Genomic DNA, 16,292 nt, shown 5'->3' with positions numbered 1-16,292 from the left:
ATTTTGCATATATTAAAGAACTATATAACCCGCCTCTTATAACTTTCACTCAGTAAAATACAAAAATAAGAACTTTCTATTAACATGGGAATTATATTCTTCTAAGTGTTTTCCTATCTCTTATCTCAGTTGAACTTCTCATCAATCCTATAGATAAATAAGACCAATAGACTGGAAGTCTTTCCATTAAAGCCAAAGTACAGAGATGCTATTGCAACCGATCTGGAGTCAACCCGAAGTTTTCAGTTTCATATAAAGCCCAGTCTTTAACTCTCATTTTCCATTGCTCTTCGCCTTCTGACACAAAGCCTGAGGACTTGTAATAACTGAGATATGATATACTATCTTACATTCATTACTGCCAGTATTATAAAATCCCTATAGAGTTTAAGTCAAACATTTTTATACCTAGTAGTACTAGAGGGTTCAGTGGGTGGAAATCCAAAGGCATTGACATGAAACACCTGATCTTCAAACCAACCTGAAAAAAGATAAGTAACAAATCACTTTCATTTGTCCAATTCTCCTTCTAGTTTGAAAGGACAAAACTATGGAACACAAAGCAGTAACGCTAGGCCATCATCTCATCCCCTGTCGACTAACAACAGAATTATCAGTCCCACTGCGCTACAAAACAGCTTCAGGTTCAGAGACTGTCTCAGTTCATTTTTTTTTTTTTTTGGCCACACCATGCGGCTTGCGGGATCTTAGTTCCCTGACCAAGGATTGAACCCGGGGCCACGGCAGTGAAAGAGCCAAGTCCTAACCACTGGACCACCAGGGAATTCCAGACAGTCTCAGTTCTAAAAAAAAAAAAAAATCATGAAATCCTAACAGATTTAGAATTAAAACTTTTCCCTTTTTTATTTCACAATACATGTTAGAGTACAGACAGATAAGGTACACAGATTTAAAAATGTCTCATTTTATGACTCTATGTACAATCTGTTTTTTCAACTTCATTGAGATATAATTCATATATCATACAACCCTTTAAAAGTGTATACTTCAGTGGTTTTTAGTATATTCACAAGTTGTACAACCATCACCACTAATTTCAGAATATTTTCATCACCCCAGAAAGAAACCCCTCTCCCATGAGTCTGTTATTTAATGTCAAAAATATGCTCTCATAATCAGTGTTGTCCCGAGTTACATCATGTTAACATTTTAACCAATGTAGAAAGGGTTTTACGGTAGAATGATGAGGGGGAGAGGGAAAAAAGTATACTGACTTACCCTCTGCTAAGACAAAGCATGACTCTGTGTATAAACCGCTATGGAACTGGTACACAATAATTGAGGAAAATAATTCTACTTCTATGCTTGAGGTGGTGATAAAGTCAACATACATTTTGGGCTCCACAGGACTTCCAAATAATAAATTCAAAGACTTCACATTTAAAACTCTGAATAGATCATAGCTTAAAAAACTTTAGGTTTAAATATCCCCATATCTGATTCTAAGATGTAATATTGACAGTATAGACCATTCTTAGCATGTTATAAACTTCCTCAGTGATTTGTCTGGATTCTCCAAATAAGGGGGAATTACAGGTTTTTTTGTCTCTGGTTAGGATTATGTCTCCAGATTCCTACACCACCGTATGGAAGTTACACTAAGAACCCAAATAGGTAAATGTGAGAATGATATATGATCAATTTCCCCAACTCATGTAACACAGATTTAAAAAAATAAAAGTGAAGGATATAGCTTTACTAAGATCCAGTTGTACTGTTCCTGTAGGATCTTCCAGAAAAAATTTTCCCTAAAAAAAATTAAAAGAAGTATGTCCACATTTATGTAAAAATGAATACTATGACAAAAGAATTAAAATACTGACAATTTTGACAACAGAATATAGTAGACAGTACAGTGGATTTTTAAAAAATCAGTAATTCCTAGTCTAGGCTTTTCCATTTACTAGTGTGGTGACCACAAACTAATCAATTAATTGAGACTTGGAGTCCTCATAGGTATCTAGAAAATGACCACTGCCAACCAAGAGATGACCGGAGGGATACTCGCTGGCTGCCATAAGAGGGGTCTCAGAGAGCCAACAACAACTCCCAGGGAGCAGGATATGGTCTGCAGCTTTGATTGTTTAGAAACCCAGTACTCTGTTCAACCAGAGGTCACTGGGGGACTAATTTCAGGCTATGCAAACTGGTGGCCTGTATAAGACACTCCTCCCTGATGTCTACTCAGGAAACCAAATGCAAAAGGAAAGGCTACTTGGTGACTGAGGTAGCCACTTTCAATGAAGAATATGCTCCCATGCCCTCTGTAAAAATCCTATATGTAACTGACATTTCATTAATCTGAAGGCTGAAAATAAAAGTTGGATGCTTATCAAGTTCAACTTACCTCTTTTAACTGGGTTATCATTCCAAGAATAATCACATCTCCGATCTTAGTTGTACTGCCCAATAGGGTTTCTACTGTCTTAAGCTAAAGTAAAACAAAATAAATTCTTAAGGACTGAAAATATGTTCTTTTAAGAAACTAATCTTTTTACAAGTAAGTAAATTTTGAGTGCACATTTTAGTATTTACAACTATTTTACAGTAGAAAATCAAATAAAACTTAGAAAATATAATTTTATCCTACAAAAAGCTAAAATATTAACTGATGATGGCTTGGAAGAATTGTGCCTAAAGAAACACCATATCAACACAGGCCCTAACCAATGACTGAAGTTTCATACCATATTATTTTGAATAATAATAAGTATATTTACCTTTAAAATGTAAAAAAAGAATATAAATTTTATTTATTTTATTTGGTCAGTACCTCTTCTGTACCTGAAAATTAGTGGGCTATTTAAAAAGTTATATTCTACTTTTATTTAGTATTTTGAAAGGCTGTCATTATTTACATTCTCAATCTGATCCTTATTTTTTATCAGAAAGTTAAAGGTGGTAATAATTGGGGCATTATTTTAAAAAATCCTTTCTGACCCTTTTCTATACATATAATCCTAAGTATATGTTAATACACACATATATAATTTATAAACACATAGCCATACAGTTTGTTTTATTGCAAAGATGAAATCATATTATTTGTATTATTCTTCAACTTAACTTTTTAAGTTTAATATATCTTAAACATTGTTCCATTTAACTATATATAGATACACTTCATTCTTTTTAATGGGTAGAGATATCTATAGTATATATACAACAATTTACCAAACAACTTAAAGGACATGATCACATCATCCCATAATAATCACTGTTAACATTTGATATTGAAGTTCCTCTTTAAAAACATGAACCTCAAGCAACACAGGAATACAATGTTCATTTTAAACAGTTTTAAAAAATGAACTACTTAGGGATAAATCTGAAGAAAAGATATGTAAGACATGTATTCTAAAAACTGGCTTAGGTAAAGATTTCTTAGAAACAATACCAAAAATATGAGCCATAAAAGAAAATTTGATAAGTTGGACTTTAACAAAATTAAGAACTTATGTACTTCAAAAAGACTGTTAAGAGAATAAAAAGACAACTTACAGACTGGGAAAAATATTGCAATTTGCAATCAATCAATTAAAGCAACACAGGAGTAAAAGCTGTAACAAAGTATTCATGAGAACACCATATTTGCAGTTTGCAAAGGGAGAATGCCATATAGGGACTATAGATTGTGGTTTAAATAGATAATATACCAGCAGGGATACAGAATTAAACAGCTTGGCAAGATAACAAGAACAATAAATTATTTAGCTAAGCCCTAAAGTTACTTTGGCAAAGAGGAGAGGTGAAATAATGCTTCTGGGTTGTGGGTATCTGAGTTGCCATAGGAAACCTAATATATACAAGAAAACACATAGACAGTCATTTGTAGAGAAATATAAATAATGTCAATTTCCAAAACTCAATACAATTTTTTTCTCCAACAAAAGTTAAAAGCAGAAACTATCAAACTCTATAAATGTTTTCTCCTTATGGTGCTGCCATCAAACATTAATTTAAGCATTATCTAGTATTATCGTTTTAGTAGCTATCAGACTGCTCATCACCATGAATTCTGATCTAACATGGTAGAGGACTGAATGAACCTTAGCAGAGGCTGGGCATCTTCAGAAGCTATTTGGAACCCCACAGAAATGATGGGTCCTAGCCAGAAGGAGCTAAGGACTATCCCCCAGCAGGGCTCTGTGTGCTGGCGGGGGAAAAAAGCCACAGATGGACTGACAGTGACCAGGTGTGTTGCTGGAACAAAAGTGATGGTGCTGTTTGGTAACCACTTTCTGAAGTATTACAGTGGAAAGAGCACACACGGCAGAAAACATTCTTCCTCTCCCCAGACAACCCCATGGCCTGTCTGTGCTCTCTCATGCATTCTATAAATGTGGTTTCCTTAGTGCCTTCAGTAAAATTTTCACTCCAACTGATATAACATGTCTCAGCTGAACAAGTGTATGGGGGTCACTAGAGGAATGGGCTGGGCAAGGAGCAGCATTTCAGAGTATGCGTGAGGGCAGGAAGGGTAGTGTTGAGGGTTGGTCAGAAAGCCAGTGTATCATCCAGCAAATGGACCAGGAGGACTAGGGTTCTGTCTTGGTGGCCAGAGACCCAGGACACAGGACATGGACTTTACCAACAGTGGGCATGCACAGGTCAGTTAGCTAGTTAAAGTGTTATCAGTGGTTAATTTTCATTTAAAATTCAATAAATTAGAATTAAGCAATAAATATTAAACTTGTATACATACACCCCCCTAAATAACTAGGATAACGTTCTAACCTGGAATTTGCTTCCGCTTTCATCAGGGTGAGAACCTATCACTGGAGGAGTAAATAATTCATGTCTGTGGGTCCTCTAGAAAAAAGAAAGATTCACATGAATTACTGAGGCAAACATTTAAAACTAAGATACATTAAAATAGTGCCCTGACAAAGCACTGTCCTTAAACTAACGTTACTATTATTTATTCTCAACAAATTTTAAAATCTACATAGTTGAATGTACAAATATCTAGAAATGTAATTTGTTTAAAAAATCATTTTAAGACTTTTTTTTAAAAAAGGTCTATCGTGTACCTGGCAGTAGTGCACTCTGGGCTGAGGATATGAAGACAACAAACCAAGGTGTCAACCTCAGAGCACAGGGGTCAGTGAGAAAGAAGTGTCAACAGGTCACAATACAACAAAGGACTCTGAGCAGAAGGGGCCATTTAACGAGATCCTAAATGATAAAAAAGACTTTGCTAGTAAGAAACAAAAGGAGGCTGAGACAAGACATTTCAGGCAGAGGAAGGGATGTGTCACAAGAAAGAGTTATTAAGAATAAAGGAGTATTCAGGAAGTGATGTGAAGCTTAGTACAGTTGGATCATGAAGTGCACAAGGCAGCACGTGCGACAATGCAAGAGATGGGTTGGAGCCTCTATTTGGGAAAATGTCCCTCCCCCACTGTGGTCCACATAGTTTAGGTAGGGTTGGTGCCCTTCCCCCTCCAGACAGACCACCAAGGCCTAGCAAACCAAAGTACTCCATCCCCTTGGCCAATGATTGTTTCAGGGTTGAGCAAGTGCCTGAAGCCTGGCCAATAGGAGACAGCTGCTAGAACTATTGGAAAAGAAGAACTCTCTAAGAGTTTCCAAGGGTACTAGTGAGTGGCCATCTCTGTCACCTCATAGGGAGAACTTGTTTGAAAGTAAGATCAATTTTCTAAAATTGCTGGGAGATGGAAAGAGATAGATGCCTCATGACATTCTGTGAGCACCTTGATCCAGCCATGCTTGACACAGCTGGACCTCTAGACTTCTCCACAAGCCAAGAAGTTCCTTTTTCTGTTTTAGCCAGTTTGAGTTTTTGTAAACTCTAATAAAAGAGTCCCAACAATACAGACTTTGTATGCCAAACCAAGAAGTCTGTCTTACAGACAATGGAAAACAACAATTTTGAAGTAGGATGATAAAATCAGATTTGCTTTCAGGAAGATAATTGCAATAAAAATATGCATGGACTAAAATTCAACCCTTTTAATGAGGCTCGGGAGGGTTTAGTGATACCTCCAAATAATATCATAGGCTTTAACACAATTTTTAAAAAGTAAGTGGTATTTACTGAGCATCTTCTCTGTGAAAAGCACTACGCCAAAGGTGGCAGAGGAAATAAACAAGGAGTGTGCAGTCTGACAACAGGGACACACACCCCAAATGCAAGGTAGGGCCAACTCTAGTAAGTGTCGTAGGAGACACACTGAGTAGTCAGTGGGTTGAAAGCAGGAAGAGGACTTCCCTGGTGGTCCAGGGGGTAAAACTCCGCGCTCCCAATGCAGGGGGGGCCCAGGTTCGATCCCTGGTTGGGGAACTAGATCCCACATGCATGCCGCAACTAAGAATTCCGCATGCCTCAATGAAGATCCCGTGTGCCGCAACTCAGACCCGATGCAACCAAAATAAATAAATAAATATTTTAATTAATTAATTTAAAAAATTTATAAAGCAGGAAGAGACTGCATCCAACTGCAGATCAGGAAGGGCTTCAGAAAAGAGGAGGAATCTGAGAAGGCCCTTCCAGAATTAGGAGGGTTTCAACAGCAGAGATAAGAGGGAAGAGCATCAAGAGAGTGAATAGTATAAGCAAAGTCACAGAAGAAGTGGAAGAAACAGAAACAATATTTCCATGTTTCAGTTTTGGCTCTTCTACTTTTCAGAGGGAAAACTACAGATTAGGCCAAAAACCTATGACAGGAAGATTTGTATTTTTAAAAAATATTTATTTATTTAGTTGGCTGCTCTGGGTCTTAGTTGTGGCATGCAGGATCTCTAGTTGTGGTATGCAGGATCTTTTAGTTGTGGCATGCGAACTCTTAGTTCCAGCATGTGGGATCTAGTTCCCTGACCAGGGATCAAACCCAGACCTCCTGCATTGGGAGCATGGAGTCTTAGCCACTGGACCACCAGGGAAGTCCCAGAAGATCTGTATTTAATCCAGTAGGTGGTAAACTTCCTTGAAAGACTTGTGAGCAAAATCATGGCGTGATCAGCGTTAAACTTCTGGAAGATTAACCTGGCAACATTATGTAGGCGATGGAGGCAGAAGAGAATAGACATCCTCAGTGCTCATTCTCCTCAACCTTTGTTCAGTGCTTATTCCTGCTGACCACCCTCTCCTCACTGAAACCTCCCTGTGCTTCTGCTATATAACACCACCCTGGCCTAGCCCCCAAACTCTATCATTCCCTTTTCCATCATCTCTCAGGGCTCAGCCCTGCAGTCCCATCTATTACTCTAGGCAGATGCCTCCTAAATCTCTCTCTACCCAGATCTCTTTCTTTAGCTCCAGATGTACTCTCACCTGATATCCTACTGGCAACCTTAACTCAAATGTTTGAAACAGAACCTGCCATCATCTTCCCCATTCTCTTTTTCCTATTTGTTAATATATTACCATTATAATTCTATCCGTCCACTCTCTCAGGCTCAAAACCTTAATCATCTTTCAGTCTTCACTCTCTCCCTTCTCTTTCACGTCCAATCAGTCACCATGAACTATGGCTTCCACTGCTCAGGACTGTCCCCTCTTTCTGCTCCCCTTACCTTCCTTTATTCAGGCTATCATTTATTCCAGGACTAATACCACAGACTCCTGTAAGTCTTCTCTCATACTCTAATTCATCCCAAAATCAGCTGAGAGAGGAAGTCCTCAGGGAACCGCTGTAAGTGAGTTGCTCTGGTATTTTAAGGCTCCTTGTACCAAGAGAACAGAGTCCAACTCTGAAGAGTGGCATCCAAGGCAATCCCATGATTTAGTTGCCACTTGACTTTCCAAACTTATCCTATGCTACTCCTCTTCACAAGCCTTCCTCTCCACACAAAGAAGGCTGATTGCTCATCATTTCCTGCATGGAGTCCACTTTTTCCTTTTGCTCTGTCTTTGTTCACACTGTTCACCACCTTCTCCCCATTTCCACAAGATCAGAGCAATCAAGGCCCATGTCAAATGCCATCATTTCCTTGAAATGATTTTTCTATAGAAAGCATTCTCTTTGTATTATATTTCTTCCATAGCATGTATAAAATTCTACTTCATATTTTATTTATGCAAATGTCTTTAACTTCATAGACTATAAGTTGCTTGAAAGTAGTATAGTCCAGGAGGCAAAGGTTGGGCTCCAGAGTCAGACTGACTGGATACAAATCCTGTCCCTACTTACTAGATGTAACCTCTGGGCTAGTGACTAAACTTCTCCAGGTCTCAGTTTCCCCATCTGTAAAATGGGAATAACAGCATTTATACATACATTGATGTTATGATGATCAAATGAGGTAATGTCTGTAAAGTGATAAACAATGCCTGGCCTATCAAAAGCATTTAAAAAATGTTAGCTACGATTTTTATCACCATCATGATTGCTAAAGTACAAAAGTCCATCCTTTAATTATCCCTGAGTCTTACCTAAGCTGAAACAGTCTCTTTTTCCCCCTCCGACTTACCTGGTGCAAAATTGTGTATCGTTCACGAAACAGCTCTGCTTTATCTCTTGCTGTCCCAAATAAATTTGGTGCAGGGTGGTTGGTCATTAATAAACTAGGAAAAAAGGAATGCCTATTTATGACTATCATAATACACAAAGGTAGATCAGAAATGAAACAGGAGACTATATACCTTCCAAAAAAAAATGTACATTTGAAATTAGCTTAACATCAATAGATGGCATACTTACGGAAGAAATTTTTTTCTTTCTGAATTGTACACAAGGCGTGGGATATCAAATGCTCCTATGATATTGAAAATATGTTCTCTGAAAAACAACCCACAAAAACATACCTGATTTACTAAAACATAAGTATTCCAAGTGAACATGAAAACTTGCATTATAACCTTATGTCATATACACATACTTTTCACAGATCATGTACACAATTTCTTGCAGTGTCAAAAATAATATGGGGGTAAAGTTTTTAGCCTGTGCATTTTCCTCTCAGAGATGAGAAAGCACTGCCACCACTCTCAAGCAAACAAAAAATTTAATCAACTTCTAATTAAGAATGTTATCTGTTGAAAAAGAACATTTACATATAAAATAGTCACATCTTAAAGAAATCTCTCCTAATATGTACTCTTTTTATAAGCTACAATATTATTAAAAGGTATAATTCATTTCCAACAATTTTTTAATCCAAAATATCATGCAAAAGCGACCCAGGAAAAGATGTAAAACAGAAAAAGAACCCCCCAAATTCTGCCCACATCCTTGACACCTATAGTGTTAGAGAAGGATAATTCGTAAAATAATTTACCTTCAGATACTTTTTATATCATAACCATGTTTGAATGAGGTTAAAAAAAATTCACAGCACTATTGCATAAATATTCCAACCTAAAGAATCTTCCCTAAAATTATATCTATTTCCCAAAATGAAAACGGACAAAAAAAATGTCATGCTAGTCTGTTGGTAGCACCTAGTACAGAGTAGCAGAGAACCAGTGAACTTGAAGTAAGCCTGATTCTAGACACAGCTCCATGATTTTCTAATGGGTCAATCTTGGAAAGTTATTTAACTTACCATGCTACTTATTCATCTATAAAAATGAGAGCCTCTCCCTTGTGCTATGATATAATGCCTTTCTGACAACTGGAGTTGCAAAGATCATTTACCATTCAGTCCCTATTCAACCACTATATTGGCTGACTGTAGCATATGAATAGCTTGACAGAAACAACAGGTAACTTTAATGCCTATTTTAGGACTATAATCCTTACACTTTGATATAATCGTTTTGAATTTCTATTGATGGCTTTAGGAGCAAGTACTCCAGTATCTTAAACAATAAGTTGGCAAGGGTAAAATTTAAATACCTCAATTTCTCTATTTTTTAGCAGCTCTAATAAGTTCTGACCGGAAAAAGATTAAAACTACTAACCAAAATGAGTAATGACTCCTTTCAATTATCTCCATTGCCCCAAATAGGAAAAAACTGTCAAAGTTAAGACTGTCTCTATCCATTTTCCCAGATGTTTTTCTTTCAGTTAAACCCTGTGAATTTGGAAAGAAGTATCATATTCAAAGGAGGAAAGGAAAGAGGTTTATCTCAGGGAGATAAAACCCAGAAAAATTACTGCAACATAAATTCCTAAGCTCTAACAGCATGAGACAGGGTAAAAAGTCCTAAAGCTGAGGTTCTACCCTCCTTTGCCGTTCACCATGTGACCCAAGTTAAGTCACTGAACTTTCAGGACTCGGCACTTTCCTAAGAAAAAAAGTAAATTATACCTCTGAATAATCAGTTCAATCCACCTGCAGCGTATAGAATATTAAATCAAATCAGTTGGGTAAGTGGCAAAAGTTTGTCATGGTACAAACAACACCGAAATCTCAAATTCTAGGGTAAAAATAGTAAAGATGAGTCATTTAATACTGAGTTTTACAATGTAAGCTATCACTTAAAAAAACAAAAACAAAAAAACTAGGGGCTTCCCTGGTGGCGCAGTGGTTGAGAATCCGCCTGCCAATGCAGGGGACACGGGTTCGAGCCCTGGTCTGGGAAGATCCCACATGCCGTGGAGCAACTGGGCCCGTGAGCCACAATTACGGAGCCTGTGCGTCTGGAGCCTGTGCTCCGCAACAAGAGAGGCCGCGATAATGAGAGGCCCGCGCACCGCGATGAAAAGTGGCCCCCACTTGCCGCAACTAGAGAAAGTCCTCGCACAGAAACGAAGACCCAACACAGCCAAAAATAAATAAATAAATAAAATATGGTTTTAAAAAAAAACTAAGAAATAACCACTGTAGAAAGGTGACCACTGAGTATTTCCCCAAGAAAATAATTTAAAATAACCACTCAACAACACTTCCAACATGGGGAAAAGGTGAATTTTTCCACATACACAGTTTCATCTACTGACTGACTGCATTCCTGGACTGCTGCTTCCACTACGGACCGTTCGATCATGTTTGATGACACTGAAAAGGGAAGTTCAAAGTTAAATTTTAAAAACAGGCATAAAAATTAGTTCTTTCCAAACACAGCTTTTTTCCTGAAAATAATCTGCAAACACTAATCCCAAGATTCTCATTACATAGATTTTAGGAGGAAAAAAGTGTTAGAACAAAAGCCGTATTTCAAATACCTTAATCTTCCACGCTCAGATACACTTACAGTACCTTAATACACAGTCAAATGCCTTACTTTTCTAAATATTGTTAAATAATATACATTCAGGTATACAAATGCTTCTGTAAGCTCCTAGGTTTAATATGGTTACATTAGTATAACTTTTCATCACAACTGCTATGTTTCAGTAGGTATGATAGTAACAGTAATAACAATAACAGCCACCACTTATCAAGCCCTTAGTAAACGTGTGGCACCATGCTCAGTAGTTCACAAGCACTATTAGATAGATGTCCTATAAGACTGCTGTTCATAAGCCATGTCTTACAGATGGGGAAAGTGCAGCTCCAAGAGGTCAAATAACCAGTTCACGAACATAATTGGAAGGAGTAGAGAGCAATACAAACCCGAGCCTGATTCCAGACTGGGTGCCCTTAACCACTGTGGTATGTTCTCAGGCAAAATACCATGTACCATCTTAAATTAATGTATACTAATTTTCTAAATTTAATCATTTTCTAAATTTCCAACTGTAAGGAAATTTTTAAAGCAAAGGTATATTTAAAATTCTGCCTTTAGAAAAGTGAAAATGAGATATAATAGCAATTTCTCCTCTATTACAGAAAGTGTTTCCTCCTGTTTAACTGAAGAAACTAGCATCCATACAACATATCAGAGCAAGCTACACCCACTTCTCTCCTTCAGTGCTCTAGAAACTGGACATTTTTTTTCTAGAAGAGCATTTCTCTTTTGTAGGCCCATGCTTATGGTGAAAGGCTAAGTATTTAACAAAAAGATCCCTTAAGAAAGGCTGAAGCAGGAAGGGAAAGTTATTCTTGCTTACTTACTCATTTTTTCCCCCTCAAACATTTAAGAGTACCTAACTTAAATAAGACAAAGTAATAGGCAGAGAGAAAAAAGTGACCATAAAGGAATCAGAGGGGAATTCACAAAGGGGAAGAACTGTAAAAGAGTCTCTGGGAATGCCCCAAGGTTCCAACAGAACTAGAGGTTACTCCTTGGCAAGAAGTGCTACCAGGAGTATGTCTCATACCACCGGGACATTCAATACTGAGTCCTCAACTTCAACTTAAATCTATAAATCTAACTGAGGATGTAGAACTATATGAACAATTTAAGAGCTGTCAGAAAATGTTACTTACAGGGTTGCTTTTCAACTGCATCGATGATCTTTTCCAGTGCATCTTCAAGCTCTACTTCACTGATAGACTGAAGAGCTTCTGTGAGGTACTTAATAGCTTCACTGATAAGAGAGATTGGTAATTAAGGTTAAAAGTTTTATGCCAAAATCTGGCAAACACTCATCAATCAAGCATTGAAATTAAGATCCACTCACTCCTCCCTGCAAGCAGTACTCTCCTTTCCTGTGCTTTCTGAACAAATTCTTCCTCCTATCCCCTGCCAACATAACTGTTCTTAAAGCCCCAAATCACATCCTTCTTCTAGGAAGCCTTCCTAGACCAGCTCTACCTGCTGCAGTCTCCCTTTCCTTCTGAAATTGTTAAAAAAAATCTCACTTATAGATACCTTAGATCTGCTGTATCACATTAGCCTTGTACTATTTATTACCTGACATTAACAAACTCAGTCTGCTTCAATGTTCTGAACATAACAGACACCTAAATACATATTTATTAATTTGAGAATGCATTTGCTTAAGTTCCAGTAATTTCATCAGTTCTCAACTGTAAGATAAGAAAAAAATTAGGCTAGAAAAAACTCTGACATTCGAATATAGTCACAGAAGTAATAACACTCACTAAAATCACATGAATCCCTCTCACCCCTCAAAAATCAATAAAGCTGAAAATTTTTTTAAAAATCACATGAATTCCTGATTTAAATACCAATAATACTCAGAATAAACACTGTCTACTTAAACAATTTACTAATTCCATGCCATTCTTTATTTGTAGACCACAACTTTACACTTTGCATCCATATTATTGTTACAGTCATCGCACTAACTGTTCTATATCTTGGGTTGCTTATTGTTTCATGTGTGGGTGTCACATCCCTCCAATTTATTTTACATGATGCTCCTTGAGAAGGGGAACTGTGTCATCCTTTGGCGGAGTGCTAAGCACACTGAAGGTGGTCCACAAATACTTGCTGATTGAGTCCCTAAAATCACACACGTATTAGGTGAATCTTGGGAGAGCTCTTAGCATAGACCAAAGTCATACAGGATCTGGCTCCCGCCAAATCTCACTAGTCTCACCCAGTGTCTCTGGCTTTCCTGGTGCTCTCCTGCCTCAGGGTCTTTATATGGTCATCCCCCCGCCCACTCTTCACCTAGTCAAGTCCTGCTCATCCTTTAACACTCAACTCAAACCATTCTTTTTTTTTTTTAAACCATTCTTTAATGAAGCCTTCTTTGACTCTAGAACTGTTTATACACCTGGTTATACGCTATCATAGCACTTCCTTCCTCAGATCCTTTTCATAATTGAAATTAAATAATTGTGAATTATTTAATATCCATGGTAGACAGACTTCTAAGATGACCCCTAATAATCCACACCTCCTGGTATTCACATCCTTGTGCAATCGCCTCCCCTTGAGTGTGCGTTGGACCTAGTGACTTGCTTCTAACCATAGAATATAGCAAAAGCGATGGAATATTTTACTATATTGTAGTTTTAAAAATAAAAATTTTAAAGCGGGAAGATGTCACTTTCTTGCTTAGGTTACAAAAGACTGTGACTTCCATTTACTAGCAGACTCTCTTGCTAGCTTTGATGAAGTAAGCTGCCATGCTGGGCAGGCCCAACAGCCAGCAAGGACCGAAGCCCTCAGTCCAACAATCTTGGATGAACTGAATCCTGCCAATCACTGAATGAACTTGGAAGCAAATCCTGCCCAATTGACTCTGAGATGACCCCATCCGGACTGCAGCCTTGCGAGACACCCTGAAGCTAAGGACCCAGCTAAGCCTACCTGAATTCCTGACCCACAGAAAATGTGAGAATATAAGTGCCTGCTGTTTTAAACTTCTAAGTTTGGGGGTAATTCATTATGCAGCAATAGATATTAATACACTATCTGTCCCCCAACCTCCGCATTGTCTTACCCTCTCCTACTCCCTTGCCCCAGCAGTACTTTGCAGCTAATAGATTTCAGTGTATTTCTGACTGAATTAATGAATGACAGCTCAATAGTAGGTCAAATTCTAAGTGAAAATAATGAAAAATTAACTGATCAATTGGTCGTATTTTCAAAATGTGGGGAATCAACTGAACAAAATTTATTATTGTCTCCTAGAGCTTATCCACTCTTGCACCTGTTCACCACTAACCCAAAAGTAAGGTAAAAGTCCCATGAAACTTATTACAAAAACAAACAAAAAAACCTCTACACACACAAGAGCAATCAAAACCTGGTACAGAGAAGTGTATCCCGTCCAGCAGGTATTTACATATGTAAGTACTGTATTCTTTATATATAAAAAAAGCAGATTTAATGAGAAAAATCTTGGAAAGGATCATTCTACAAGTCGTAGAAAACACGGATATGGCCAGAGAAGCACAGAAGTTTTAAAGGAAATCTAAACAAACAAACAAACCAAAATAACCCAGAAGACTTAAGAACATGCTTTAAACTACCCACTTCTTAACTCTCCAGGAATTCTCTCTCGGGAATAACACGTGATCCAAAATTGGGAAGGCTAGCAAGGCCCACAGTTTGTACAGCATAATTGACAGCTACCGACATGCAATGGGCTTTCCCAGGTCTCTCGTTCGCTGTCTCCGTAACCACGTGAGCAGCGCTGTTAGGATTCCCAAATAGCGGAGGCAGAGACTAAGCTGGCTGAGAGGCGCCCAGACACAGTGCTAATACACCGCTGCTGCGACACCGACAGCCGCTTCTGCGGCTGTCTGGCACGTGCAGGAGGAGACCCTCATCCCTTCCGGGAGAAACTTTTCGACTCCGCGCGAATGTCGGGGAACTTAAGAAGGCATCGCCAGGTCCCCCTTGTTTCTTAGAACTCTTTCAAGGTCTCTGTCATTTTAAAGCCAAACCCCCTCCTGGCGCGCGGCGCGTCCCGCTGCCCCGCACGGCGGCCTTGCCCTCCCCTCCTGTCCCGCTCGCTGCCCGGCCACTCACCCCCGGAGCAGCAAGCCGCGCAGCTTGAAGGCAGAGAGCACCCTGCTCCGCAGCCGCTCCGGCGCCATGTTCGCTTTTTGGCGCCACGGCTGCGGCCCCGCCCCTTCCCGGGCGCGCCCCGCCCCGTCTCTGTCCTGGTCCCGCCCCAGACGCGCCGGTTCTCTCTGCCACTGCTCCTCCTCCCTCCGTGCGCGGAGACTTCGGTGTCGCACTCCTGGAGAGCTGCAGTCCCGCGCCCACTAGGCTACAGAAGAAGACGACCCTGCACTGCTCTGTTGCTCGGAGACTGAAGAGGGAGGGCGTCCTTCCCTGGTGTCTGGTTGGGAATGTGCTTCCCTATCTCAAATGCTTCATTGAGACACTTAGTACTCTCATCGCTACCCTCCACCTTCCGTGACTCCGGTCGGGCTCCTCCCGGACCCCGGGGCCCTTGTGTACTTATGTTCTCTGCTTCACACAGGCCCTGGAAATGCTTTGTGTCACCACAGGGTTTTCCCCGACATTCACTCGAAGCTGCTACACATCACGATCATTCTCACCCACCCCGCTTTTTATTTAAGTTGCGGGCTTCCTATGCACCATGTACTATCATAAGCGTTTTAATGTATTAATTGATGTATTGCTCCTAAAGCCTAATGAGTTGTGTGCTGTTTTTTCAACATCCTCATTTTACAGATTAGAGGAGTGAGACACAAAGATGGTAGATGGCTCACTCAAGGTGAAACGTTCTGTAAGTAAGTGAGGGAGCCAGGATTTGAACTCGGTCTGATTGCAGCAAGTGAGCTGTTAATCTGCCAGCTTCAAAACGGTTGCTTCAGTGAGTTAAATAAAACCGTGGAGTGCTTATAAGTGAACGCGCCGTCTCATAAAACGTGAGGATGGTTTCTAAGAACTGATACACGGTGACCTGCAGGGTATCCGGATAACAACAACAACAAAAAGCAAAATATGGTAAAGGAGGGAACATAAGAATATATATACATATTTATTTACTTGAATTTGTATTTTTAAAAACCTCTGAAAGGTAACACTGGACACACCAAAAAATGGTTAACCTTTATGGCTGGAAGGGATAAAGATAGAA

The 16,292-nt window shown here is 39.1% G+C and overlaps 1 protein-coding gene across 2 annotated transcripts in view; it reads right to left on the bottom strand.

The window, feature by feature from the left end:
• POLE2 (DNA polymerase epsilon 2, accessory subunit) overlaps nucleotides 1-15,292 on the bottom strand; it is a 28,682-nt gene extending 13,390 nt beyond the window's left edge. Inside the window, exons 1-10 of one of the 2 annotated variants that reach the window (XM_068530312.1) lie at nucleotides 15,209-15,292; nucleotides 12,244-12,344; nucleotides 10,854-10,929; nucleotides 8,688-8,765; nucleotides 8,458-8,551; nucleotides 4,759-4,833; nucleotides 2,369-2,452; nucleotides 1,713-1,769; nucleotides 1,240-1,288; nucleotides 413-481 (exon numbers count right to left, since the gene is read on the bottom strand). In XM_068530312.1, coding sequence (XP_068386413.1) covers nucleotides 413-481; nucleotides 1,240-1,288; nucleotides 1,713-1,769; nucleotides 2,369-2,452; nucleotides 4,759-4,833; nucleotides 8,458-8,551; nucleotides 8,688-8,765; nucleotides 10,854-10,929; nucleotides 12,244-12,344; nucleotides 15,209-15,276 — 751 coding nt within the window. In that variant the 5' untranslated portion in view covers nucleotides 15,277-15,292. Of the gene's footprint in view, nucleotides 1-412; nucleotides 482-1,239; nucleotides 1,289-1,712; nucleotides 1,770-2,368; nucleotides 2,453-4,758; nucleotides 4,834-8,457; nucleotides 8,552-8,687; nucleotides 8,766-10,853; nucleotides 10,930-12,243; nucleotides 12,345-14,710; nucleotides 14,774-15,208 lie in introns of those variants that run through there. The other variant, XM_068530384.1, reaches the window with a different exon arrangement.
• Between the last annotated feature and the right edge of the window lie 1,000 nt (nucleotides 15,293-16,292).

This window comes from Eschrichtius robustus, chromosome 1, assembly GCF_028021215.1.
Source record: "Eschrichtius robustus isolate mEscRob2 chromosome 1, mEscRob2.pri, whole genome shotgun sequence".
NCBI classification, from domain to species: Eukaryota; Metazoa; Chordata; class Mammalia; order Artiodactyla; family Eschrichtiidae; genus Eschrichtius; species Eschrichtius robustus.
This window is presented reverse-complemented; position numbering and strand designations above follow the sequence as displayed.